The sequence below is a fragment of the Sorex araneus genome, chromosome 4, assembly GCF_027595985.1.
Source record: "Sorex araneus isolate mSorAra2 chromosome 4, mSorAra2.pri, whole genome shotgun sequence".
Classification (NCBI taxonomy): domain Eukaryota; kingdom Metazoa; phylum Chordata; class Mammalia; order Eulipotyphla; family Soricidae; genus Sorex; species Sorex araneus.
The window spans coordinates 222,252,701-222,279,650 of NC_073305.1; the positions used below are offsets into that span (position 1 = coordinate 222,252,701).

Here is a 26,950-nt window from a genome sequence, read left to right on the forward strand (position 1 = left end):
TGACCCAAAGCCACTGAACTTGGACATGCCACAGAAGCCCCAGTGACCTTTCTCCTGTTGTAGGTTCTGGGATTTGGAACGAGGAGAGAACTATGTCCTGAGTCTCGAGGAGAAGTTTGGTTTTGAGAACGGAGAGAATATAAACTGTGTTTCTTACTGCAAAGCCAAAGGTGAGCAGGCAGGCACAACCTCACCCATTACTCTGGCTGCCTGTTCCCCTCGGGGAACTCAGGGGTCATGATCCAGGCCAGGACGTGCTTGTCCCTGGGTGAGAAGCAGGGGAGCCAGAGAGCCTGGATGCTGAGGGGAAAGCGCCAGCCCCCAGGAGCACACAGACCCTCACGCAGCACTGCCAGGGAGAGGGGGCTGCTCCCCGGCCTTGCGGGCCCACCCTGTCGGGAACTACCACTGCATTCTCCTTTCCACAGGTCTTCTGGCAGCAGGCACCGATAAAGGACGGGTGGCCCTGTGGAGCAAGGTGCCAGGTGTGCCGAGCACCCAAGGGGCAGAGAGCAGAGACAAGTGGGCCCTTCACTCGCCCACTGAGCTGGAGGGAAACATCACCCAGATGAAGGTAAACCTCGTGGCGGTGGCCCAGCTTCCTGCAGAGCATGGGGACTGTTTGCACCAAGCCAGTTCCGTCCACCACATTCACTCGGCTAACAGTGTGCAAGTGCCTCAACCCATAAAGTCTCTCCAGCCCAAGGAAATACTCTGCTGCATGGCCAGGGAGCCCTGCCTCTGCCTTCAGGGACATGAGGGAAAAGTCAGGACAAGCATAGTGGCCTCTGTGTCCAGGGTTATGCCCCTTCACTAGCCTGTCTTCAGGAGCCTGGTTTCCACTGGTAAGCAGTTATGTTCCCTGCCATTCTGCAAGCTGCCTCTCAGATATGCCCTGTGTTAATCATTAAGGTGAAACTTCCTTAGGCTCCTACACATCAGGAAAGGAAAACTTGGACAGTAGACAGCTTTATCGCTGCAGTTTCAGCCTCTGGGCCACTGACTGCTGCTGCTCCTGCCGTCTCAGTAAAACTGCTGCCCTGACAGGCCGGGTGCCTGTCCATGGGAGTGGAAGATTGAAGAGAGTTTCTAGTTGATGCAGCCAGCTCAGAATAACTGACTAGAAGTAGCATAGAGCCAGGGCGATAGCACAATAGGTAAGAACCCGGGTTTAATCCCCAGCACCATTTATGGTCCCCTGAGCACCACCAAGTGTGGTCCCTCAAAAACAAAACACTGTGCTGACTGGGAAATGGATACAGACCAAAAAAATGAAACTGGGAATTGGTCCCAGACCAGACAGATGAAGGTGCTTGCCTTGTATATGACCAGCCCCGGGTCACTCCCGAGACCACATGCCCTGCAGCCATATCCAGGAACAGTCCCAAGCACTATCGGGTGTGACCCAGAAATCTTACCCCCGCAAAATAAATTCAGAAATAGACCTGTGTGGATTTGAAAAAAATGAAAACCATTTTTTTGTGGTTAAAAAAATGATGAATCGGGGCTGGAGTGATAGCATAGCGGTAGGTCGTTTGCCTTGCATGCAGCCGACCTGGGTTCAATTCCCAGCATCTCCCACGGTCCCCCAAGCACCGCCAGCAGTAATCCCAGAGTGCGTGAGTTAGGAGTACCCCTGAGCATCGCCAGGTGTGACCCAAAAAAGAAAAAAAAATATTTGTCCTGGGCTGGAGAGTTAGTGCAGGGTTAAGGCACTTGCCTTACACGAAGCCAACCCCATTTCTCTCTGCAGCATCACACGATCCCCTCAAGAACCACCTAAATACAACTAGGTGTGCCCACCCCCCCAGAATAAGATGTTGAATCAGGGCCGGAGCAATAGTACAGGGGGGAGGGCGTTTCCCTTGCATGCCTCTGACCGGGTTTTGATCCCCTGAGCACCACCAGGAGTAACTCCTGAATGCAGAGCCAGGAGTAACTCCTGAATATTTCTGGGTGTGACCCAGAAGAAATGTCGAGTCATGCGTAAAATTCAGCAGTTATGAAAATGGCACTTCCTGTCACCAATGGAAGGTGACGCTATAACAGTGTGTGTAGTTCACGCCCCGTCACACAGCAGCTGAGTCCTTGTGCTGCACTCAGACCAGGGAAAGCAGATGAGAGTCGCCCATGTGTCACGGCCCAGGCTTGCGGTTTTCTGGGTGTTCTGGCATGCGCCATCTGCACTATGACAGGGAAAGTGTATTGGGATTCGCTGGAGGCCTGGGGTTGCCAAGGTCCCCGGCTCTCCTTCCCCAGCTTACACGGGTTCCTTTCTCTCCCCGGTGAATACAGTGGGGCTCCCGGAAGAACCTGCTAGCGGTCAACAACATCCTCTCCGTGGTCATCCTCAGCGAACAGGCCATGTCCTCACACTTCCACCAGCAGGTGGCCGTGGTGCAGGTGTCCCCGAGCTTGCTCAGCGTGTCCTTCCTATCCTCAGGGGTGACACACAGCTTGCGCACCGACATGCATGTCAGCGGCGTGTTTGCCACCAAGGTGACTTTGAGGGGGCTGGGGCTTGCTCAGGGTCTTCCCTGTGGACAGGAGCTGGTTGCGGTAGGAAGGGGCTGATGGCATGCCAGCTGTGTTCTCATTTCCTCGATCTCTTAGGATGCTGTGGCCGTCTGGAACGGAAAGCAGGTGGTGATATTTGAGCCTTCTGGGACCTCTTTACGAAATGCAGGTGGGAACCTTTTATTTCTCACAGTCTTCGAACCCTGTTTTGTATTGTTTTGTTTGCTTTTTAGGTCACACCGGCGATGTTCAGGGGTTAGTCCTGGCTCTGCACTCAGGAATTATTCCTGGCGGTGCTCAGGGGACCATATGGGATGCTGGGAATCGAACCAGGGTCAGCTACATGCAAGGCAAATGCCCTACCCACTGTGCTATCACTCCAGCCCTTCGAACCCTGTTTTATTTGTTCTGTGCCGTTAACGGGGTGCTGGCTGCCGCAGTGTGGGGAGTGTGGGATGACCACTCGGGCTTAGAAATGGACTTCTGGTGCTAGAAGAACCGCAGGGAGGACGCTTGCCTTGCACATGGCCGACACGGGTTCAAACTCGCTTAGTCTCCCGTACATACCACGAGTGATCCTTAAGCTCAGAGCCAGGAGTAAGTCCTGGACACCAACAGGTATAGCCCAGAAGCAAAAACAAGTGGAGAGGAAAGGGAGCTGCCTATGGTAGATGCTTGCCCGTGATGCCAGGGCTTGGGTGAGGCTGAGCCTGTACGTGTCCGGCCTGGCAGCCGAAAGTCCACAGGTCCGCAGGCCCCCTCCGTCCGGCTCTCGGCATTTGGCCCCAAGAGCTTCCCTTCTCTATGCAGGCTGCTGGAACACGAGGCTCAAATGCATAGTGCAGGTGGGATGTATTCTAGGAACTCAGCTCTTGGTGCAGGGGGCACACTCGGGCACAGGCCAGGCCATGTGCATCGAGAGACTAAGGAAGAGTCTGCTGTCAGCAGGGACTGGCCCCTCACTCCTGACCACAGCTCTCCCGTCTCCTCCGTCTGCAGCCTGCCTGCACTGAGTTCAGGCCTCCTGCAAGCTGGGTCCAGCCCTACCTCAGGGCCTTGGCTTCTGCCTGATGATTGTCTGATGGGCACCAGGCCATAGGACCTGTGTCTTTGGGGGTACCCCAGCTGACCCCAGGAACTGGCTACAGGTTGTTCCGTGTCCTACATGCCGTGGCTGTCACCTCACAGAGGACTGTCATTGCCCTGTGCCCAAGGGAGCTGCTTTTCTCTTTGGACCCCTCAGCCCTTTCTAGCTGGTCCTTGCCCGGCTTCCTCACTTGGCTTCATCCTGTCTTTCTACTCTTCTGACACCTTGTTTGCATGCATTCTGACGCTTCCCACTCTGGCACACTGCCGCTGCTCCCATACCTCTCTCCATCGTAGGCTCCCAGGGGCCAGACAGGACAGTGGGTGCTGGCTTTTCAGTGAGAATCTCTGATCCGTTTGGACTGGCTCTCCCGCTTCCCAGAGACAGGCAGATGCACAGCTGATACTTTTGCTCTGAGTCTTGGGCCAGAAGCATCAATCCCAGAGGGGGCGGGGCAGTGCTCACTGTGGAGTCCCCACCAGCCTGACAGGTATTGCTGCAGCATGGTCACGGGCAGACCCTTGCTTGGCTCGTCTGCAGTCAGGGCCCCTCGCAGTATCATTTTGAGGCCAGTCCCCCTCTGCTGCTGCCGAGCTCCACCACCTGCTGACACACCGTCCGTTTTAGGCACTTTCCCATGCGAGTCTCCAGTGCTGGCCATGCATGAAGAAAGTGTTTACACCGTGGAGCCAAACCGAGTTCAAGTTCGAACATGGCAGGTAATTGCTCTCGGAGTCTGCGGGACTGACCGCCAGGGAAGCAGCATTTCTGCAGGCCTTGGTGATGGCCCCTCACCTTGGCTGCTGCTGAACAAACTGATGCCACAGGGGCTCCGTCTGTAACTATTGGGGCTCAAGAACCGGGGGTAGGACAGCCTGAGTTCTTGGAGCTGTCAAGGGAGGAAGTGTTGGCAGGGCTCAGTGTGTGGGTGGGCCGTGGCCCTTCCCTGCGTGCGCCTTGAGGCCAGCCAGGGCGCACGTCCCTCTCCCCTCCTGCTGCGAGATCCACAGCTTTGCCCATAGCCCACACACACGTACTAAAGCGTGGGGGCTGGCAGGGTCCCCTGGTCCCCCTGGCTGTCATAGTGAATTCCTAACAGCTGAGCGGCTCCGTGTCACACATCCAGAGACTCAAAATCCCAAAACCAGTTGTCAGCAGGTCAGCTCTGGGAAGTGGGCCTCTTGCTGCTTCCAGTTTCCCACGTTTTTGGCCAGGACTCTGTCCTCTGGTCGTCTCCTGATGGTAGTGGCTTCATGTGTTGTCATCACATGAAGAGAGTGTCCTTGGCATTCAGGCCACACTGACACAGAAGGGTCTCTCTGAGATCCTTAGTTCGTTCACATCTGCACAAAGCGTGTGTGTGTGTGTGTCTATGTGTGTCTGTGTGTGTGGACAAGGAGCCGTGGCCCTTAGGCTAACCTGAACAAGGCCAGAGAGGGCCTGGACTGGGAGGTGGCCACCATGAGAGCCACCTTCCTGTATCGGGGCATGGACCATGGGGAAGGTCCAGGGGGCTGAGTGGGCACAGGAAGGAGCGAAGGGCAGCTGTGTTAGTCGGATGGCCTGCAGGGCTGTGGGGGTGGAGGTTGTGGGGACAGCTAGGAAAGAGGACAGAGCGGACGCCTGCTGGGATGGGGAGGCGGGGTCAGTCTGTATTGAAGGTAAATTGCCAGCTCTGCTCCATGGTCCTATGGTTGTACTTCCCAAATAGTAAGGTTAAAGCGATATTTGGTTTTGGTTTGGGCCACACCCGGCGGCACTCAGAGCTTATTCCTGGCTCTCCACTCAAGGTCATTCCTGGCAGTGTTCAGGGGACCATATCTGGTGCCAGGGATCAAATCAGGCTGGCCATGTGCAAGGGAAGGGAATGGTACCTTCCCGTGGTACCATTGCTCTGGCCCCTGTAAGTGCTATTTAAAGTTTGACCGCTGGGACCGGAGAGAGTCCCCAGTGGTCCGGGTAATAGCCTGGAGGCCCCTGAATACTGCTGGGTGTGGCCCCAAAACCAAAATAAGGAAATAATAAGGAAATAAGCCTGAATGCCGGGAAATCACTCAGATCAACTCATACCCCTCCACATCCAACAGCTTCCTGTGAGCAAAGTTCCCTACCAGTCCCCCTCCCCCCGCTTCCCACGAGGCCTGGAAGCGTCCCTCCTGTCCCCAGACCCTGCCTACAGCCTCCTTTACTGTGCCCGCTGGCGTCGCTGCAGACAGGCAGCCTGTCCTGTGTGAGCATGCAGGGCTTTCTCAGACTGAGCATCTCCCCAGCAGCCAGTTCCCCACCCTTCCCCACCTGGCCTTGTCAGGGCATTTAGGTGGCCTGGAGGAGTCTCCCACCGCTGCCAGGTTCTCCTTTACCTCTGCCTGCTGGCCGTTCCTGCCCACTGTAGGGGAAAGCTGCTGTGGCCCTGAGCAGTGAGCCCGGCTGGAAGCTCCCCCGACTCTGTCTCCATCTATGTCTCTCTGTTTCTGACTCTGTCTCTGTCTCGCTCTCTCTCATTCTCTCCCCCCTCTCTGCTCTCCCCCTCACCGCTGTCCCCACTCTCCTATCTGCTCTCCCTCTCAGTTGAGGCCCGCTCTCTCTGCTCTTCCTTCGCCTGAGGCCCTGCGCTCTCTTACTCGCTCACTCTTCCCCCCTGCTCTCCTCTTCCCCTCACCACAGGTCCCTCTCTCTCTCCTCAGGGGACGGTGAAACAGCTCCTGCTCTTCTCCCAGACGGAGGGCAACCCGTGCTGCCTGGATGTCTGTGGTGATTTCCTGGTTGTGGGGACCGACTTAGCACACTTCAAAAGTTTCGATCTTTCCAGAAGGTACAACTTTGCATCAAATTGAAGTACTGCTATTAAAAACTTACGACACTTGAAGCCAGGAGCCATAGTACAGCTGATCAGGCATTTGTCTCATGCATGTACCTGACCCAGATTCTCTCCCTTACACCACATATGGTCCCCGAGCCCCACGAGGAGTGTCCCTCAGCATAGAGCCAGGAGTGAGCCCTGAGCTCCACCAGGTGTGGCATAAAGATTAGAAAGAGACCATGTGGCTTGCAGGGAGGTGGACACAGCGAGAGTTTATGGTCATGCCAAGATATGCCACTTAGCTGGAGAAAGCATGAGGGTCTGTGGGGGGACACAGGCCCAGGGCTCCTGCCAGCTACTGTGAACGTGTCCCAGACTCTGGAGCTCCGAAGGAATGCAGGTACAGCAGCTGCCGATCCCAGCCTCGTACTTCCGAGACCAGGCAGGCTCCAGGCCAGTGCTTGTCCCCACAGAAGGCAGTGCTGGGGGCTCCTGTGCTGTGGCCTCTATGCCCCCTGCACCTCCTAGACTTCTGGGAGGGCGCCCACCGTGCTCTGAATATGCCATGCGGGCTGCCGGCTGAAGCACGAGGCCTCCCTCTGTGCGGCCACCTTGCAGGGAGACACAGGCCCCCCACACTGGCCCTCTCCCTGCAGAGAGGCCAAGGCGCACTGTGACTGCAAGAGCCTGGCCGAGTTGGTCCCTGGTGCAGGCAGCCTGGCGTCCCTCCGCTGTAGTGCCGATGGCAGCAAGATCAGCATGCTCCTGCGCAAGGTGGGTGCGCCCTCGGCCCTGGCACTGGCACTGCCTCGGAGGCCCCCCCACACAGCACAATGGCGCCAGGACACGCCGTGACCTGCAGCCTCTCTGGCTCACGCCCTGCTGCCTCGTACAGCAAGAGCGGGCACAGGCCGCAGGCTCCTCTGCCCACATCACTGGGGCTCCCCAGGGTGGCTCCACGGTGCAGAACCCCTGCTCCCCCCATGGGCAGGGCTGGGGTGCTGCTCTGAGCCAGCTCCGCACTCCAGACCCTGCAGGTCATTTCCCCTCGCCCAACTTTGTGCTGATGGGCAATTTCGCACTTGGTTGCATGGGAGGTGGCTTCCTCAAACCCACGGCCTGCTCCCATGGGCTGGTTCGTGAGACCTGCAGGAGCGGCTGACAGCGGGCTGCCCCCACAGCGCCCACCCTGCCTTCCTGCTCTCCCTTCCCCCAGGCTGACAACAGCCCCGACTCCAGAATCTGCTTCTATGACATTGATATGGACTCCGTGACGATCGTGGACTTCAAGACAGGACAAGTGGACCAGAGGGAGGCAATGTCCTTCCAGGGGCAGGAGGCTAAGAAGTAAGAGCCCAGTGTGAAGGGCTCTGGACCAAGGGGCGCTGCCATACTGACCCTGCATCCCTGGAAGGACTGATGCTCGGTCCATGGGCTTGGGGCGAGGCTGTGGCAGGGGTTTCTGTGGCATCTTAACCACCGTCACTGAAGTGCCACTGGGCTTTGGTGCCTGGCCTGCTATGTTCCCAACAGGCTCAGGAGGGAGGCCACAGGTGTGAGATGTTCACCTTGCTCTGGTGGCCCCACTCCTTCCTCTGAGCCATAGCCCTTGTCCTGCCGCCCACGAGCCCCTTCTCTCATCCAGTGGTCTCCACCTCCCTCTCCTCAAACCCCCCTGGTTTCTGGCCTCCAGCCTCCAGGCCTGGGCGTGCTTGGCGCCCACCCACCTCCCAGTGCGCCCCAGAACCCTGCGGTGCTGAGCAGGGACCCTCTCCTATTCCTGCAGTGAGGGGTTGCCCTTCCGAGTCGGGGGCACCTGGCTCCTGCACCTCCACAGTCAGCTCTGTGGGACTCTTGGAACAGTTAAGACTTGGGGGCAGAGTGCCAGCACAGCCCAGGACCCCCGCTTGGGAAGGACATGGACCCCCACAGAACACCAGCCTCCCTGGAGATAGAGCTTCTCGATGGTCAGGCTTCCCTCTTGTCCAGGACGCAGGCCTTCGGGGACGAGAGGCTACTGAACCTGCTGCCGCTAAACCACTTCTGGGACCAGAGCGAGCCACGGCTGTTCGTGTGCGAGGCGGTGCGGGAGCTGTCTGGGACCCTGCCGCAGCTGGAGGGCGCCCCCGGCCCCACGGTACCTGGGCACTGGGCGGGCTGCCAGGGCCTGCCGGCACCTCATGGGCACACGCTATGGTCACTGTCCCCTCAGGCCCCTCACCTATTGTCCCTGTTGAGGCACCCCTGCCTGACCCAGGAGACGGCAGTGCCACCTGCTGGCTCCCCAGGCCTCAAGCACTGCCCCTGCTACCCAGCCGGCCCCGTATGGCATCTCGGGCCATGTCTCACACCTGGTGTCCTGCGGGGCACCCCACATTCCCTGGGAAAGTGGCCGTCCCCTCCCGTCCACTCTCAAGGGCCCCCAAACTGAAGGACTCCCCTGCAAGTCAGCAGCTTCTCCTTAGGCCTGAGGTTTTCCCCCGCTAAGAGGCCGGTACTGCCCAGGGCAGCAGGGTCTGTGAGTGGAGGGACCCAGGGCACAAGGAGGAAGTGTCTGACATCCCAGTTTCTGCAGGGTGGGACGCAGCAGTGTCCCCATCCCTGCACAAGGGGGACCCCGCAACTGCCTGCCCAGCCTCCCGTGAGCGTGAGCGCTCCAGGCTGTTGGTCAGGACAACCGTGCTGAGGGTCTGGGTGCGAGTGCAGCCCTGCACCTGACCCCTGAAGCCGCGCTCCTCTCTCGCAGGCGGACGTGCTGGTCCTGTCCTTCTTCGTTTCTGAAGAGCACGGCCTGCTGCTTCAGGACAGCTTCCCCCGGCCTCCCGCCTTCCAGAGCCTTCTCGGCGTCCAAGTGCCCCATTATTACTTCACCAAGCAGGTGCGGGCGTTGTATTCTCACTCCCCTCCGGGATGGGCGTGGGCTCGGCCCTCTTGTCCCCACACCACACTCACCCACCCACAGCCCAGCCAACGTGAGGCCTCTGGCATAGGGACAGTTGGGAGGTGCGGACAGCTGTCCCGAGGCCAAGTCCCAGGCTTCCTGCATTTCCCCTGTGGGCACCACGCCCTCAGCTTTCCTGTCCCATCTGCGCCCAGCTGCTCTTTCTGCATCACCCGGGCCGGCTCCCACTACGGGAGCTTCCGGAGAGAGCGGGGCATCTGTGTGGCTCACGCACCGGGCCTGAGGGTCTTCCCAGGCTTCCCTCAACATCCCCACCCTGAATGCCCTCCCTGCCCCGTCTTCCCCACCCCTCATACTCTCTCTACCTGTTTTGGGGGCATTTGCATAAGGCAGCCCAGATACAGGCACCCCACTTTGTCTCTGCCCTTCGTCCCCCCCCCCGCCATTTTTAACTCTCAACACTCATGGTGTATTGGGGTCCACACCCTGGAACCCAGCGTTGCAGTATGACCTACATGACAGCAACTGCACCATTACCTCCACCCAGGGCTGGGCGGAGGCCCACAGTCATGCTGTGGTATGACAGTCCGTGTGCCCCCTTGAAGCACCCTGACTACACACGCATCAGGCCCACAGGAGGGTAATTGGAGCCTACCTGCCCCGCCTCTAGCCCAGGCACATTTGCGTGCAGGCACCTTCTGGAATGTTCCTTGACCAGTTATTAGGCCAGATTCCCCCACACCTCCACCTCATCCCACTCCTGTGCCTTCTGCTTGGTCCTGCATGTTCCAGCATAGTATCTGTACAGGACTACAACACAGGCCTGCACACACGGGCCTACATACACTTGCACATTTGCCTACACACACCTGCACATAAGCCTGCACCTGGGCCTGTGCACGAGTCTGCACATACCTGTACATGTCTGCACCCAGGCCTGCAGCTGGGGGCTGAGAGGGGGGCATGGGGGCCTGACCACACACCCACCCTTGTTGCCCAGCCCGGAGAAGCTGACCGCTGTGAGGACCAAGGGCTCTCAGGGCCACAGCATGTGCCCCAGGTGGTGGGCAGGAGGCCCTTGCGGGACTTCACGGGGCTGGAGGACTGCGACAAGCCCACTCAGGACGCCATGCTCAACTTCAGTTTCTTCGTCACTGTGGGGGATATGGATGAGGCCTTCAGGTCCATCAAGCTCATCAAAAGGTGAGGGGCTGGCGGGCCACGCAGTGCCTTTGCGGGGCTATACTCGGAACGTCCCTACTGCCCACCACACTGCCCCCTCCAGTGTTTCTCAACTTGGAGAGGACGTTGGGGGACTCAGGAGTTTCCGAGGGGCCACGGGAAAAGTCACATAAATGGGCATCTGCAATGGAAGGCTGGGGGGGCCAGCTAGTAGATAGAGCTGGGGGCAACACTGGAAGGAGGCCATGGGCCGAGAAAAGTTGAGGAACACTTTTGAGAGTCTCCTGGGCTTGTAGTCCAGTGGTAAACATTTGTCATCCCTGTCCTGGCAAAGATTGCTGCCAAGGAACAAAGGGGGCTCACCAGTCAGCAAAACAAAATGCAGTTACTGGCCTCTCAAGGAAGTTTGAGAACTAAGGTTTGGAATTCTTGGGGCTGGAGGTGGCTCCAAGGAAGAGCCCAACCCTGGCATCATGTGAGGCCCAAGTACTATCCCCAGGAGCCCCCCAAAATCACTAGAATCAGAGAAATTAAGTTATTGGTTTAGAACTGGAATTTCCTAGGGTCTGACTGATGGTCCTGCAGGTAGAGCATGTGCCTTGCTTGATCTATCCCTGGCATCCACTAAAGGTGGATCCTGAGTACAGAGCCAGGAATCACCCCTAAGCATTGCCGGGTGCGACCTAAAACAACCACCAAAACACCCTGACATTTCTCTTAAAGAAACTTAATTATAGGGGCTGAAGAGATAGTTCAGCTGGGAGGCACTTGCAGGCTCATAGAGGCTGAAGAGATAGTTCAGCTCGAGGCACTTGCAGGCTCATCCTCAGCACCACATGTGGGCCACCAAGCTGGGTGGCCAAAAAACGAAAAAGTAATATATTTATGTCCAGGGGCCAGTGAAACAGCACAGCAGGGAGGGAACTTGCTTGCCTTGCACTCAGCCCACCCGGATTTGATCCCCAGCATCCCATATAGTCCCCCTTATGGTCTGCCAGGACCATTTACTTTGTGCAGAGCCAGGAGTTACCCTTGAATATCGCCAGGTGTGACCCAACAACAAAAAAGTTACGTCTAGATTTTTTTGAGGGGGTGTGAAGTGGGGACTAGAGCTTTAGGGACATATCCGGAGGTACTGAGGCTTCTTGGCTCTGCTTGGAGGACCGTGTGGTACCATCAGAGTGGGCTGTATGACTTCACACACACGCACACACATGCTCTGTTCTTTCACATCACTTAGAACAAATGCAAAGCCTTTCACGTGGGAAAGGCTGGAGGAGGCAGGTGAGGGGTGAGTCCTGTGAGTTTTGGGTTCCGATCTGCTGGTCTCCACCAAGTGACCATGTACTGTCCAGGCTTCTCTGTTGTTTTGCTCTCACTGACTACCCTTGCCTGGATTTGGGGGGGCTTCTCAGAGCTGGGACAGCAGCACCCATGTAACAGGGCTGGGCAGTAGGTGACCTGATTTTCAGCTGGCTTCAGGGTCACTTCTGGAAGCTGGCAGGGCAGTGGGGAGCTGCCTCCCGGGACCTGCCAGTGAGGGGGCTTCTGTGGCCTAACAGACATTTCCCAGGCGAACCCTTTGCTCTGCCCATCAATGCTCCCCACCCCCCACCCCCGGCACAGCCCATGGCAACAGCAGACAGGGTCTTTCTCCCACGGCAGAAGATGGGGGAGGGAAGAGTACAAGGGCCGGGCAGTGGCAGGGGCTGCATTTTATTTTAACTTAGAGAGTAGGAGCAGACGGGCCGTATGCAGCCCGTCATAAAGCCGTGACCCTCTGATGGTCAGCGCTGAGTCCAGGAGGCGTCCATGTTTCTGTGTCACCAAAGGGAGGACGTGGGCATCTGCTGCTGTGGTCCATGGCGTTGGGGGACTGCACTCCCCCAGAGCACGGTCAGCACCCCTGCGTGTCGTGGGATGTGCAGAAGGGATGGCACTTGGTTTCTAGATTGTTCGTCTTCCCGGAGATCACGGGCAGGGTCCTCAGCATGGCGACTCCACATAGTCGTTGTCCAGCCCCCGACGGAAGCGAGCGGTCAGCGAACGGCTGATGACAATTACACGGGGAGCCATACAGTCCTCCCGCCGATGGAGAATGTTCCATATGAGCATGGCCGCAGCCAGGGTGGCCAGCAGGCAGGCCCCAATGTCCAGGTAGCAAGACCAAGACAGATTGGTGTAGGGGCCAATTCTGTAGAAGGTCACCAGCCCAATGACCAGGACAAAGCCTGTGAGAGAAGAGTGCTCAGGGGCAGCCCAGCGCCAGCCCCACTGCCCCCTCCACCCTGCTCCCTCCCAGTGATCCCTGCCCCAGGCCTTCTGCCGAGTCCCTACATCCACACCCCCACCCCCTTCCCTCTGGTCACTCCTCGGCCAAGGCATCCAGACTCAAGATAAATGGGTCTCTGGCACTCACGATGGCAGTGGGAGAGCACCTCGGCCCTCGCCAGTCCCGCCGGACCCCCTGGTCCATGTGCCCCATTGCTCAGTCCCCTGGACGGGAGGGGCTGCTGAAGCGAGTGTGGGTCCAGAAGCAGGGCACAGGAGCAGAGGGACCCATCTTTGCTGTTTTGTCTTGGGGGTTGTAACTTACAGTGCTCAGGGCTTCCTCCTGGCTCTGTACTCAGGATCACTCCTGGCAAGACTTGGGACCCTATGCAAGGCAGACGCTCTCCCTGCTATATTATCTGGCCCCCAAGGGGACCTGTATTCTCCCCCAATCTCTTTTTTTTCTTTTTTTTTTCTTTTTGGGTCATACCTGGCAATACACAGGGGTTAGTCCTGGCTCATGCACTCAGGAATTACTCCTGGTGGTGCTCTGGGGACCATAGGGGATGCTGGAAATCGAACCCGGGTCGGCTGCGTGCAGGGCAAACGCCCTACCCGCTGTGCTATTGCTCCAGCCCCCCTCTCCCCTAATTTCTATCCTCTTTGGCCTGGGCGGTCTAGTCCAGGAACTCGCAGGACAGAGACCCTGACCCCAGGTAGTGTGAGGGAGCTCTCAGGCCCTGCCGCCTCTTCCTCTCCTCAGGACTCCAGACCTGTGCTCACACAGGACATTGTCATCTGTGGTCTCCCCACTCCCCTCGGGAGCCCCAGTCCTGCTCATCCCTGCATCCCAGGGTCCAGTCCGTTCCTTATCTGCAATGGGCCCCGTGGCCAGGCTTCACACTCCTAAAGACAGACGCCTTCTGGAGCATGAGCCGGTGCCAGTTCTTATAGTGAAGGAGGAACACGTGAGCCTCTCTCGGAACACTTCCAGGCTCGTCCTGCTAGGAAGATCGTATCTGCTGGTTTGGATTGCTTAGGGGTTAACGCCAGGCTCTGCACTCAGAAATCACTCCTGGTGGGAGACTGTATGGCGTGCCGGGGATGGAACCCAGGTCGCTTCCAGCTGCTTGGGGAAGCTCTGCTTCCATCCCTGGCACCGCATGGCATTCCCAGGCACGCTGCTGTGGCCAGAACACCACAGGATCTCTGTCAGAGAGACAGAGCTGCTCCAGTGAGGGCTGTCAGAACTTGCCCTCCCAGAGCCCCCACTTGTGCGTCCCCAAACACTTATACCCTCCGGCATTTGGAGCAGCACGGGGGGCGGGGGGGGGCAGCCCAGAACACTGCAGGCATGGAAAGGACGGGCCAAGGCCACGGCCAGTTTGCACTGGGCGCCCACTTGGCCATGCGGTAGCCTGCACACCTCAGCGCCAGCCTGCCTTCCAGGCCCTTCCCTGAGAGGCCTCCCCAGGGGACATCGCAGCCCTGGAGAGTGGACACCAAGGAACGGGCACCCGGGGCCATGCCAAGCTAAGAGGGCCAGACCTGCCGTTAGCCCTCTATGCAGCTGGCCGTGGCCTTGCTCCACCTGGCAGAGTGAGACTACCTTGCACAGGGCACACCACCTCCCCTGGGCTCTGCCCATCAACCACCTCCCGGAGTGCAGGAATACAGACAGTTCTGGCCCATGCTGGGCCACCCGCCTCAGGAAAGGGACAGGAAGTGGATTGCAGAAGGGCTTTGTCTCTCGTGCGTACCCATGGAGCTGGCCTTGCTTCCCCAGGTGGAGAAGGCAGATGAGGTGAGCCCACAGGGCTTCTGGGGCCCTGGGTGCCATCTGCTCGAGCCTGTGGTGGGGGCTCCCGTGGGTCCCAGCTCAATGCCTGCTGGATTGCCCCCCAAACCCCTAAGCTCTGGCTCCTGCTCTGGCCCAGCCCTTGGTCCTTGCCATTGACCTAGGGCCTCCTAGCTGCTGAGCAGCTTTTCTGGACGCTGACAGTCTCCGTGCCACTCTCAGTCCCCTATGTGCACGGCAAACAGCCCTTTCCTGAGAGCGGGTGCCCGGCCTGAGTCACAGCCCCATCTGCCGCCCATCCAGCCCATCCCTCTTCCTTCCTGCGGCTTCTTGGGCTGGCCATCATGTCCAGAACAAGCCTCCTCTGCAGCAGCTGTCCAGCGGGCAGTAACAGCAACCGGGCCGGGCCTGAGCCCGAGTCTGAGCTGCCTGGCACTGGGCAGCAGAGCCGGGCCCGTGTGGCGCCTAGGGGAGGATGGTCTCTCCAGAGGGCGCGGGGACCCTGGCTGCACACGGCAGAATCTGGTGGCACACGCTCAGGCCGGGAAAGGCCTCGGCTGAGAGTTTGGGCTCCCTGTGCTCCCTGATAGGTGCTCGCCAGGCTGCCTGAGCAAGCAGGTGTCAGGAGGACAGCGGAGGTGCACAGTACATCCATGCTGGGGTGGCGGGGCGGGGGACTAAGAATGGGGCCCTGGCAGCGACTAAGATACTGCACAGGCCTGAGAGGAGTTTATGCCTGCTAGCAGCTGAAGGACTCTTGAGGGCTCCAGGGGACCAGGGAAAGCCTCCAGCGGGGGGCTCTCAGGCCCAGTCCTCTGGCCCCAGAGGATCGCCGGCCAGCTGCAGGATGGGAAATGCCCGTCATCCCCTAGAAATGTGCACCTTTCGCAGCTGCTGGCCACCAGTGATGGCCCCAGAGCCTCGCATGGGGCCTCTGGCAACGTCGAGCCACAACAGGTGGTGATGAGGGTTCAGGAGCCCACCCAGGGCAGGTGCTCCCCAATAGGCCTTACCCTTGCGTTTCGGAGCACAGAAGCTAAGGGCAGCAGGTCAGCCCGAGCACAGCTCTCAGCAGCCCCACACACACACCCACTAAGAGCTGTAACTGCAGCATCCACAAGCGCTGCTGATGGTGGACCGGGGGCCCCAGAGGGCAGATGGGGAAGCACAGGACAGCCGAAGAGCCAGTCTCTGGCAGTCCCCCACCGTGGGGCCCCTGAGCCATGCCCTCACAAACAGGACTTTCAAGACAAGTAGGGCGAGGGGGTGTAGGGACCCACAGAAGGGGAGAAGTGTGACCTAGGTCAAGACAGCCACTGAGGTGGGCCGACGGGACGAAGGGGCGTGGAGCTGCTCTGGGGCCTTGGGCTGAAGGCACAGGTGCAGAGGCACATTCCCAGCCTGTCCCCTTCCTCCCGCCCCAGCACCTTGTCCCCACCCGCACTTGCATCACAGGTGACTCGGGCCCTTCCTCTGGCTGGGGCAGGATTTCCTGGCGCCCTCCTGTCTCTGTGGCTGCCGAGCGCCCGGGGCACAGGAAAGGCCTGTCTAAAATTAGCAGGGCCTGGAGAACGCGCAGCGCCACTTCGGGTCTGTTTGTCAATGGAGCTCGTCTAAACAGGGCCAAGATGCATTTCCTTTCTGGGCAACACAGCCCTGTGGGAGCCATGGGTCAGACATGGGGTGCGGCCACCAGCATTCTGGGGAACCTGGCCCCTGGCAGTGTGCACAGGGAGGCAGGGGTGCTCTGTGGCCCTCAGTGAGAGGCTAGCAGGACAGATGGTCTTCACTGCATATGGGAAGGTCGCCCAAGCTCATTCCAGATGGAGACCCGTGACCCAGGTGCAGTTCCCAGAAACCAGCCCCGTGTCCTTGCTCAACACAGAGGGGCGAGACCACCTTACAATCCCAAAGTGGGGTGGGGAGGCATAATCCCGCATTGCAGGATGGTAGACAGGCATGTGCTTCCAGCCTGGGGCTTCCGTACCCCGCCTCAAAGGGACAGGCCAGAACCAGGACCGTGTATCAGCAGCAGAGGGGCGCCAGCACGGCCTCTGTCCCCACACTGTGGGGTCTCTGGCCAGTCCTGCAGGCCTCTGCCACTGCCCAGGCACTTCCCCAAGCCTTCCAGCCCCTTCCTCTGCAGACTAGGAGGTGTTGCACACCCCATCCTGCTTCTCCTTGGGGCCCAGCACACAGGTTGCCCTGGAGAGGTGGTGTGCGCAGGATTCAGCGCAGGCTACTTACTCGCCAGCTGGAAGGCTGCAGCCATGGCCTCCTCCCAGCACTGGGACTCAGGTGACATCAGGGACAGGCCGGTAAGCCCCAGGACGAAGGTGAGCTGGCCTGCAGCCAGCGCCGCCGTAGCCACCAGGTTGCAGGCGCGCATCATGTCAAACTGCACTGTGGGCCAAGGGAGAAGAGGGCAGCGGTGGTCAGCACGGGGCACCTTACCCTGGGCCTTGCCCAGCTCCTGCACTCCCCCATGCCCTTAGCAACACCACCCCAGTCACACCCCACCGTGAAGGGTCCTGAGCTCCCTCAGGTTCCCAGCTGCTTCACAATTTGGGGGGGTGGGGAGCAGTGGCTCTTACGGGTCCTTGGAGAACCCATGCTGGGATCTTTTTCATTTGCTTGGGGGCCACACCCAGTGATGTGTGTGGCTTATTGCAGGGTTACTGCAGACTGCTCAGGAGTCATTCCTGGCAGGCTCGGGGGAGCATAAGGGATGACGGAGATCAACCCTGGGCTGCCAGGTGCAAGGCAAGCACCTTCCTCACTGTGCCGTCCTTCAGGCCCTGCCCTGAGTTCCTTGAGACTGCTCCAGCAGCCCCGCTGGCAGAGCGAGGTAGAGACCTCCAGCCGGATGGTGAGTGGGGGTCATGCCCAGCTCTGAGCAGGGCTGTCTTGCCCCCTTGCCCCCCAAGACTGAAGGGTCTCACCTTCCAGATCCCAGGCCTTCCCACATGCCAGCCGAGGCAGCTCCCAGGTGTGTGCAGACCACGGGCTCACAACTGCCCGCAGCATGAGGGCATCTGGGGCGCCAGCAGTCACCCTCGTTAGGAAACAACGTCTTAGTGGGTCGCACAGCCAAAGCCGCATGCTCAGCTTGGTGTCTGCAGAAACCCTACGCAGACACCTGCAACCTGGGCCTCAAAGAGCAGGGGCCACCCGTGGGGAGCAAGGGGTGCTTGGCCCAGCCGCCGCAGAGGATATTGGGAGGGAGCTGCAAGGGCCACTAGATTGGCCCTGGGAGGTTGGTAGGCACGTGGGCACCTCAGGCTCATTCCGGTCTAGAATCATTGGTACCCTTGCTGCAGCTGAGGGTGCTGGTTCAGGTGGTCTCCACAGGGCACCCAAAGGCCCAGCAACTTAGAAGGCTGTTGGTCCTATACCTCCCACACCTTTGGCCACCCGCGGCCCAGAGGCAGGGACGGGGGCTGGAGCACCAGGATGCACATCCTTGATGTGGAAACTGGTAAAGGTGCAGGGGCTCTGGCAAAGCTGTGGCCTCCCCCGGGCACTGAGCACCAGCTCTGGGCTGTGGCGCCCCAGACATGCCTCGGGTGCATCCTCCACCTGGCCACCGAACATGACCTATGCGGTCTCTGCACTGCATCTGCAGCTCCACCACCTGTGTGGGGCACAGTGACTGAATGTCTCCAGCCTCTTCCATGAGACACACAGGGCATGAGCCCCAGTGGGTACCACGTGACCACTAGCGCCCGTTCCTGGAAGCTGGGAAAGTGAAGCATGCAGATGGGGCTGGGGACACATGCCCAACCCCAACTCTCATGACGTCCTCCCACCTCTTCACAGGACGGGAAGGGCCCTAGGCCCAGCACTAGCCACTGCCCCCATCCTCAGGCTTTCGTGGGTGCCAGTGATCAGTTGTAGGGCTCACATGTATGAGGTCAGCGCCACGCTGAGCCATATCCCAGTAGTGACCCAGATCTTTGGAAGCACTTCTCAGGCCCACAGTGGGGTTGTGGCAGGAACCGTGTTGCTGCTTTCTAGTGCTTCTAGATGCAGACCTGGCTTGCAACAGAGGGCCCACAGGTTGGGCTGCGTGAAGGTGCCAGTCCAAGTGCCCATTCAGCAGTAGCAGCTGGGGTTGGCATCTTTTTTTCCCTCAGATGATCTAACCACATCCCAAAGGCTGCCGTTCCATGGGCACTCTCCTGTGGATAGATCCTGAGGATGCTGTTTCATGGCACTGCCTCATTGTGTGGTGCTGTCCATGGATATCCCATAGATGCTATTTCATGGCACTGTCTCGTGCTGTGGTGCCATCCCATTGATGTCGTTCCATTGTTGCTGTCTCGTGGTTGCTGTTCCGTGGGTACTGTGGATGCTGTCCCATGGATGTTGTCCTGCATGGATGTGGTGCTGTTCATGAGTACTGTCCCGTGAATGCCATTTTGTGGCACTGTCCCATGGTTGTCATTTCACTAGCACTGTCCTGTGTTGTTCATGGCATGTCCCTTGGGTGCCGTTCTGTGGATGCTGTTCCGTGGGTGTCGTCCTATGGGGGTTGTCCCATGGATACTGTCCTGTGGGTGCCGTCCCCTGGGTCCCATCCTCACTGCTGAGCACAGCACAGTGGCCACCCATTCACTCATGACCTCAGACCCCTCTCACAGTTGCAGGAAGCTTTCATGACATCTGCCCGGTCGTAAGCAGAGGTTTGGTGCTCTGAGGAGCACTGTTGGCAGTGGGGTGCGATGTCCTGACTGCTCAGGGAGCTGAGGAGGAAGAGCACAGGCGTGTCCCGAGCAGAGTGTGTCCTGGAGCTTGCGTGTCCCCTGGCCCAGAACAGCCAGGCCTCAGCAAGGGGACTGTCGTGGGCAGAGATGAAAGGTGGCACTGGGCACTGAGCAGAGCCGAGACTCTGGCACCATGGGGAGATTTGGTGGCTCCCTGGAAGCAGCTCTCCCATGAGGCAACCCACCACGATACTCAGACAGACCCAGGGGCTGGGCCACGTTGGCAGTATGGGGCCAGATGGCACAGTGGCCCACAGCCGTGACCCTCCCTCCCACACGGCCAGACCTCCCTTTCCAAATCCTGTTGTCCACAGCAAGTGTAGAGACACAGCACCCTGGTCGGGTTTCTGTCCCCAAGCCTTTCCTCTGCCCTCGGCCACCCCAGCGGCAGTGTTGGGACTTCACATCCCACATGTGTGCCCAGGGAGACACAGGCCCTGCCTGCAGGCAGCTCTGGAGCTGCCCGTGCCCCGCCCCAGCCAAGACTCACGTTTGACGGTGCCACGGGACTCCTGGAAGCCAGCTGACTCGGAGCCCCAGCCCACGGCCTCGCAGTCCCTTGTGTCCTGCCCAGGGGGTCGGGCGCCAGCAGTCGGGGGGGCCCCACGGCCCCTGTCGGCCAGCCAGCAGGCACGCCACAGCCCCACGCTGCGCCTGCGTCCGTCCTCCAGCGTCTGGTACACCCAGTCGGGTGTGAAGGCCGCCACGTTGTTGAGGACGAGGGAGACAAGGGCCACGAGCACGGCCGTCGCCACCACTTTCTGGACCGTCATCACCGATGGCTGCGCACGTCCTGGTGCTGCGCGGCCGCTGCCACCCAACGGGCTAGAGGACATCGGCGCTCATCCTCGGGGGCTCAGGGGCTTGGAGGCGAGCAGGTGCCCCTCACGGGCCCCGCTCCCCGCCCTGTGGCACCAGGAGCGGGGCCAGCACGGCCACGGCCATGGCCAGGCCCATCCCGAGAGGAAGTGGGGCCACAGGAGCCCAGCGGCGCCGTCTTCCTGGCACCCGCGCTCCCGGGCGTGTGGGTTCGCTGCTCCCCTCCGGGGCTTGAGTGACACGTGCCCCGCGGGGGCACAGCAGGCAGCACAGCACAGAGCTGCAGGACGTGTGCGGAGAGCAGTGTCTGGCCGGCCCCTGGAAGTGTGCGCGCGGGCTCCCCGCTCTCCTCTGCGGAGAGGAGAGGAAATGGTTGTTTTCGAGGCTGTTTTTGGTGAGCTGGAGGGCGTAGCCAACTGCAGCAAATGGCAGGCAGACACTGACAGGACGTGCTTCCTGCTAGGAAAGGCAGGGGGGCTGCTCTGCCCGCACGCCCCTCCTCCTCGCCCTCCCCAGCTTCCTCTCCTGCAGGGAGGAGAGGACCCAGCGCCCCGCAGCCAGCCTGACCCCTGCCCGCCCTCTGCGTCTGGAACTGAGCGTCCCCACGGTGACTTCCTGGGACGGTCATCCCAGGAAGCTGGCCCCCAGGAGCCCAGCCCAGCCCTCCTGGGAACCACAGCCGTACAGCACGACCTGCACACGGCAAACTCCGGGGATGCTACCAGCTGAAGCTGCACAGCTGCCCAGAGGCCAGGCCCGCCACAGGGCTGGCGGGTTTACAGAGTGGCCTTCTGCACCCGCAGACGTGCTACAGGGCCTGTGTCCCTCTGGACACAGCCCAGCCTGTGGCCACAGGCTTCCCCGGGCCCCAGAAGGGGCAGGAGTAAATAGACAGGGGTGGGGGCTGACGTACTCAGGTGATGGGGCCCTAAACTTTCCCGTAGCTGTAGCCCCCATTACCAGGATACCCCCCACGGGTAGGAGGATCCTGTGACCTGGACAGGAAGTTGTCCCCCGCTCCCCGCCCCAACCATGTACTCTGGGCCATCTCCCTGGCCTTTGGTGCCCAGGGCAATGGAACCAGGCCCGAGGGGCTGCTCCTAAGGGCCTTCCCTCCATTTCCTGCCCCTCCCCCCAGTCTCCTTGTGGCATGGCTCAGGGTGGGGCACTTATGGTCCCAGGGACTGGCCGGGACTTCAGTAGCTCCCTTACCACGCTGTGTGGCAGACACCCTGATAGGGGATGTGACGTTGCAGGGATGGTCCCCCAAAGGGCTCCTGTGACGAGAACAGAAGCTTGAGACCACCCTGAGGGAGTCTGCTTCATTTCCAGACTCTAGGGACCAGCTGGGGGTTCTGCTACAGCCTCAGTGGCCCCCAGAGCCCCCAGGAATAGGTGCCCCCAGTTTCCACCTTGGGGATCTCAGCAGGGAGGACTGGGCATTGGGGTGACAGGCCCTCTGCGCACATCCTGCAAGCCCAGCCGCCCTTTCTCGGGGGAGGGGCCTGGGGAGCCCTCCCTGATGAAATGCAGATGCTGTCCTGGCTGGCGGGGACAACAGGAAGTTCCCCCGGACTCGGCTGTTTACTTCTTGGAATTCGTGTCAGCTGTCTGACCCCCAGGTCCCGGCTGGAGACGGGCGGGACGTGAGCTGAGCACAGCTGCTGGGGGTTCGCAGCCGCCTCTGGGTTCTGAGTGTGGCCAAGTGGCAGGTCTGTGTCCACTGCGAGGTTCCAGGCACACTGCAGAACCCTGGGGTTGGCGGCAGGGGGATATGCAGGGAACAGAGCCCAGGGCCCCTATCCACAGCCTAGTGCGAGAGGCTGAAGTCCCATCCCAGGCCTTTCCCATAGAGCACGCGTGCATGTGCACACACAGGCACTGTGACACACAGGTGCTATGCTACTCCAGGTTTCTGCCCTCAGGCCCACATCTGTGGCCCATAGTGCAAGGTCAGATGCACCAGGCCCCCCTCTCATGCGCCCGCAGGGGTCATCTGTCTCCCTGGACGGGCCCTGGCCCTGGCAGCCAGCAGGAGACTGACAAGTGCTTTTCCCCACAGCGAGGCCGTGTGGGAGAACATGGCACGCATGTGCGTGAAGACCCAGCGGCTGGACGTGGCCAAGGTGTGCCTGGGGAACATGGGACACGCCCGAGGCGCCCGAGCACTGCGTGAGGCGGAGCGTGAGCCAGAGCTGGAGGCTCGCGTGGCCGCACTTGCCATCCAACTGGGCATGCTGGTGAGTGGGCCTGCGTCAGGGCTGGGCACAGTGCAGGGCACAGGCCTGCCCTCCGGGCTGCTCAGCCTCAGAGGGCCTCTCCGGGAGGCAGTGACTGTGGGTGGCTGTGTCCGGGAGGGGGCTCTCGAGAGAGGGTGACTCGCCAGACAGGCCGTGTGGGACCAGCCCCTCGCCCTCCCTCCAGCACGGTGGGGAGTGACCTGTGCCCTGGGGGCATGTCTGGGGCAGGAAGACGCGGAGCAGTTGTACAAGAAGTGCCAGCGCTACGACCTGCTCAACCAGCTGTACCAGGCGTCCGGGCAGTGGCAGAAGGCGGTGGAGGTGGCCGAGCTGCAGGACCGCGTGCACCTGCGAACCACCTACTACAGCTACGCGCGGCACCTGGAGGCCAGCGCCGACTGCAGCCTGGCCCTCAGCTAGTGAGCGTGGGGCCCGGGAGGGCCTGCGGGGGACCTTGACTGTGGTGGCCTCCCTGAGACATAGGTGGGGCCCTGGGTTTTCCGCAGCTACGAGAAGTCGGACACCCACCGCTTCGAGGTGCCCCGGATGCTCTCGGAGGACCTGCAGGCCCTGGCACTCTACATCGACAAGATGAAGGACAAGTGCGGGTGCCCGGGCGGGTGTTCGGGGTCGTCCCTGGGGCCTGCTGTCCCCTGACCGCCCCCCGTGGCACCTGCAGGGCCCTGTGGCGATGGTGGGCGCAGTACCTGGAGAGCCGGGCGGAGATGGAGGCCGCACTGCACTATTATGGGCTGGCCCAGGACCACTTCTCCCTAGTTCGCATCTACTGTTTCCAGGGCGACATCCAGAAGGTGAGCATGGTGCACAGGTACCCGCATGGGCCCTGGGACTGAGTGCCAGCGAGCAGCCTCTGCTTCTCTGCAGGCAGCCGAGATCGCCAATAAGACGGGGAACTGTGCCGCCTCATACCACCTGGCCCGCCAGTACGAGAGCCAGGAGGAAGTGCGGCAGGCCGTGCACTTCTACACGCGGGCGCAGGCTTTCAACAACGCCATCCGCCTCTGCAAGGAGAATGGCCTGGACGACCAGCTCATGAACCTGGCCCTACTCAGCTCCCCCGAGGACATGATCGAGGCCGCTCGCTACTATGAGGAGAAGGACAAGCAACTGGACAGGGCTGTGATGCTGTACCACAAGGTGGGGTTGCGGCCGGTCTCCCCCCCACCCCGCCCAAACCGCCAGTCCACGCCCCGCATGTCTCAGCTCTGTGCCGCCCGCAGGCTGGTCACTTCTCCAAGGCCCTGGAGCTGGCCTTCGCCTCCCAGCAGCTCGGGGCCCTGCAGCTCATCGCAGAGGACCTGGATGAGAACTCGGACCCCGCCCTCCTGGCCCGATGCTCCGACTTCTTCCTGGAGCACAGCCAGTACGAGAAGGCCGTGGGGCTGCTGCTGGCTGCCAAGAAGGTCAGGACAGGCCCAGGGGCCCCGGGCCCTGGGGTGAGGGTGGGGATGTCGGGCAGCAGGCCCAGCACGTGCTGCCTGCTCTCACCCCCGTTGCCACCAGGCGGGGATTGTGTCCTTGGGCAATGACAGCACCCGCTGGGCTCTCAGCCAGAGAAAGGGGTGCCATAGTTCAGAGTGGGGAGAGCCAGGAAGAGTCCAGAGCTGCAGGAGACACACCGCCCGGCTAGCTGTGGAACCAGAGCTCATTTCCTTCGAAGAAGACGGGCTCCTAGGGCCTGAGCCATAATGCAGCAAGGAGGGTGCTTGCCCGGGCTTGATCCCTAGCATCCCATATGGCCCCCCAGTCCCTAAAGTGCAGAGGCAGGAGTCACCCCTAAGCATCGGGGGTGAGGATTCTGCAGTGGCCGAGATGCCTGGGATGCGCATAGCTCCCACCAGCCAGGGCACCACCCACTGTGTCCCCACACCAAGGATGAAAGGGCCTCTCCGAAATTTTGATTCACCTACTGGGTGCTCAGGGGATCATTCCTGGCGGGGCCCAGGAGACCATCTGCGTTGCCAGCCATGTGTAAGGCACAAGCTTAACCCCTGCATGCTGCATTCACAAGGGCGTGGACGGGATGCCCAGGGCTGCCATGCAGCTCGGCAGGCAGTGGGCCCAGGTCTGTCCTAGGGTGACCCCACACGGCCGCAGCAGCCTGGCCCTTGGAGCCTCAGTCAGTCCCAAGGCCTGGCAGAGCCCCCGGTCTCCTGGGCACGACTCAGGAGGCCCCAAAACGAATGAATGGAGACAGACCCCTTGTCACATAGGAAAGCCTTGGACTGGTCATGAGAAACACAGAGCCCATCCTGCGTGCTCCGACTGGCGAGGGCAGAAGGTCAGGCACTCCAACAAGTGCTCAGGCTGTGACTGCACAAAACTCACATCCCCACTGAAAAGACATCTCTTTAGTGTCCGCACACACATGCCCACACGTGCATGCACACAGGTGTGTGCATACGGCTCCTCCCAGAGGAGACTGAGCCGTATTCTAGCCCCTGTGCAAGGGGGGTGGCACAAGCCCTGGCACAAAAGGGCTGTGCTGTGTGAGCAGACTGTCACAGCCCCCACGGTGGCCTTGGCAGTACCATGAGGCCCTGCAGCTGTGCCTGGAGCAGAACATGACCATCACCGAGGAGATGGCCGAGAAGATGACGGTGCCCAAGGAGTCCCGGGACATGCCAGACGCGGTGCGGCGCGAGCTGCTGGAGCAGATCGCTGACTGCTGCATGCGCCAGGGCAGCTACCACCTGGCCACCAAGAAGTACACGCAGGCCGGGAACAAGCTGAAGGTGCGGGGCCTGGGGCGCAGGACCACCCCTGCCCTCGCCAGTGGCACCGCTGATCCCCAACCTCCCCTGCGTCCAGGCCATGCGGGCGCTGCTCAAATCTGGGGACACAGAGAAGATCGTGTTCTTTGCGGGCGTCTCGCGGCAGAAAGAGATCTACATCATGGCCGCCAACTACCTGCAGTCACTGGACTGGCGCAAGGAGCCGGAGATCATGAAAAATATTATCAGCTTCTACACCAAGGGCCGAGCCCTAGACCTGCTGGCAGGCTTCTATGATGCCTGCGCACAGGTGCCGCCCGTGGGGGGCGCGGCGGGGGCGGGGGTGTCAGCGTGGCCCACGCGGGTTGCAGGCTCCTGATGGCTGTCGTGCAGGTGGAGATTGACGAGTACCAGAACTACGACAAGGCACACGGGGCGCTCACCGAGGCCTACAAGTGCATGTCCATGTCCAAGGCCAAGAGCCCCCTGGACCAGGAGGCCAAGCTGGCGCAGCTGCAGAACAAAATGACGCTGGTGAAGCGCTTCCTCCAGGCCCGCAGGTGCGCACAGGGTAGCCATGCCCCGAGTCTAGGGTCTGGGAGGGCCCCCGGGCGCAGCTGGACCCGTGGCGCGGACCTGACCTTCCACCTCTGGGCAGCTCACGGGCACCCTTCGCTGCGCTCTGGCTCACAGCAGTCTGGACCTGAGCTGCCGCCCTCCACAGTTCGTGTCCCTCAGCCCCTGGCCGTCCAGGGAGTGGCCCTGGCAGCCCCTTGGGCCACAGTCCCCATCCAGCAGGCATTTAGTCCTGTGGCCACACCCAGCGGTGCTCAAACTTAGTCCTGGCTCTGCACCTGGGAGTCACTCCCAGCGGGCTCCAGGAACCCTGTGGGATGCCAGGGACCGAGCCCAGGTCAGCCACATCAAGGCCTGTGCCCTGCCCGCTGCCCTCGCTGACCACATGGGCTTTGCTCGTCCGGCCCGCAGGGTGTACGCGGAGGATCCCAAGGAGGCGGCCCGGCAGTTCGAGCTGCTGCTGGAGGAGCCGGAGCTGGATGGGAGCGTCCGTGCGGGCGACGTGTACGGCTTCCTGGTGGAGCACTGCCTGCAGGGGGGCGACCTCCAGACGGTGAGCCCCTCAGGAAAGGCACCCACCCACCCGGGCTCCCTGCGGCCTCCCCCATATCCACCTTCCACTTAGATGGTCTCACTTGTGAACAGGCAGCACGGGGGCCAGTGCTTAGCTGACCGAGGACTCTCCCCTTCCAGCCCTTGCCACATGCTGCTGCTCTGTCCACTGCTGCAGCAGCTGCTCTGGGCGCCCTCCTGTGGGCTGAGTGCAGGGACCCGGCCCACAAGGCAGCTGGGAGCACCCCCAGCTCCCCCCATCCCATGGCCCTGACTGCTGACGCACTGTCCACCCACCAGGCCTCCAGGTACCTGGAGGAGATGCGGAAGCGGCTCCCCGCCGCCAATATTCCCTACTACGTGAGCCAGCGCACCGTGGACGCCATCCACCTGGGCCTGGGCCTGCCGCTGGCCCGCGCCCCAGCCGAGCGTGTCCGCCACAACAGCATGGAGGATCTCAGGGAGACGGCCGAGGAGGTGTTGGAGGAGGTGGACAGTGGCCCCTGAAGCCAGGGCTTCCCAGGGGTCATAGTGGCCAGGGGTGAACTTTGCTGTTGAGAGGCAGGCTTGTCAGAGGGGCTGTGGGCACAGACACCCCCACTCCAGCCCCAAGCCCAAGCGAGGTAAGACCTGCCAGCAGCCAGTGCCTTCCCTGGACCCACAGGCGCGAGGATACGGCCAGCAGGAGCAGGGGTGCAAGGGAGA

General features: G+C 60.8%; 2 protein-coding genes across 3 annotated transcripts in view; one reads left to right on the forward strand and one right to left on the reverse strand.

The window, feature by feature from the left end:
• The window catches only part of IFT140 (intraflagellar transport 140), a 35,117-nt gene extending 8,243 nt beyond the window's left edge, over window positions 1-26,874 (forward strand). For both annotated transcript variants that reach the window (XM_004604423.2, XM_055135413.1), the window contains exons 9-30: window positions 64-170; window positions 429-574; window positions 2,296-2,499; window positions 2,614-2,686; window positions 4,232-4,323; window positions 6,289-6,416; window positions 7,061-7,178; window positions 7,621-7,751; window positions 8,394-8,541; window positions 9,151-9,282; window positions 10,307-10,509; window positions 22,205-22,382; window positions 22,611-22,801; window positions 22,889-22,984; window positions 23,062-23,194; window positions 23,268-23,540; window positions 23,624-23,806; window positions 24,932-25,138; window positions 25,215-25,427; window positions 25,511-25,677; window positions 26,105-26,246; window positions 26,546-26,874. In XM_004604423.2, coding sequence (XP_004604480.1) covers window positions 64-170; window positions 429-574; window positions 2,296-2,499; window positions 2,614-2,686; window positions 4,232-4,323; window positions 6,289-6,416; window positions 7,061-7,178; window positions 7,621-7,751; window positions 8,394-8,541; window positions 9,151-9,282; window positions 10,307-10,509; window positions 22,205-22,382; window positions 22,611-22,801; window positions 22,889-22,984; window positions 23,062-23,194; window positions 23,268-23,540; window positions 23,624-23,806; window positions 24,932-25,138; window positions 25,215-25,427; window positions 25,511-25,677; window positions 26,105-26,246; window positions 26,546-26,752 — 3,472 coding nt within the window. In that variant the 3' untranslated portion in view covers window positions 26,753-26,874. The remainder of the gene's footprint in view (window positions 1-63; window positions 171-428; window positions 575-2,295; window positions 2,500-2,613; window positions 2,687-4,231; window positions 4,324-6,288; window positions 6,417-7,060; window positions 7,179-7,620; window positions 7,752-8,393; window positions 8,542-9,150; window positions 9,283-10,306; window positions 10,510-22,204; window positions 22,383-22,610; window positions 22,802-22,888; window positions 22,985-23,061; window positions 23,195-23,267; window positions 23,541-23,623; window positions 23,807-24,931; window positions 25,139-25,214; window positions 25,428-25,510; window positions 25,678-26,104; window positions 26,247-26,545) is intronic.
• TMEM204 (transmembrane protein 204) lies at window positions 12,188-20,541 on the reverse strand. The gene is made up of 3 exons (XM_004604194.2): window positions 19,814-20,541; window positions 16,805-16,960; window positions 12,188-12,719 (listed from the first exon to the last, which is right to left on the reverse strand). The coding sequence occupies exons 1-3, from the start codon at window positions 20,157-20,159 to the stop codon at window positions 12,475-12,477; spliced, it is 747 nt and encodes a 248-aa protein (XP_004604251.2). The 5' UTR covers window positions 20,160-20,541; the 3' UTR covers window positions 12,188-12,474.
• Window positions 26,875-26,950: the final 76 nt, after the last annotated feature.

Coding starts and splice junctions, on each gene's coding strand:
- TMEM204 (XM_004604194.2), bottom strand. CDS start 20,159: ATGTCCTCTAGCCCGTTGGGTGGCAGCGGCCGCGCAGCACCAGGACGT. Junction 16,961..19,813: donor GTCCCGTGGCACCGTCAAAC/GTGAGTCTTGGC, acceptor CTTGGCCCACAG/TGCAGTTTGACATGATGCGC. Junction 12,720..16,804: donor TGCAGCCTTCCAGCTGGCGA/GTAAGTAGCCTG, acceptor CTTCTCTCACAG/GCTTTGTCCTGGTCATTGGG.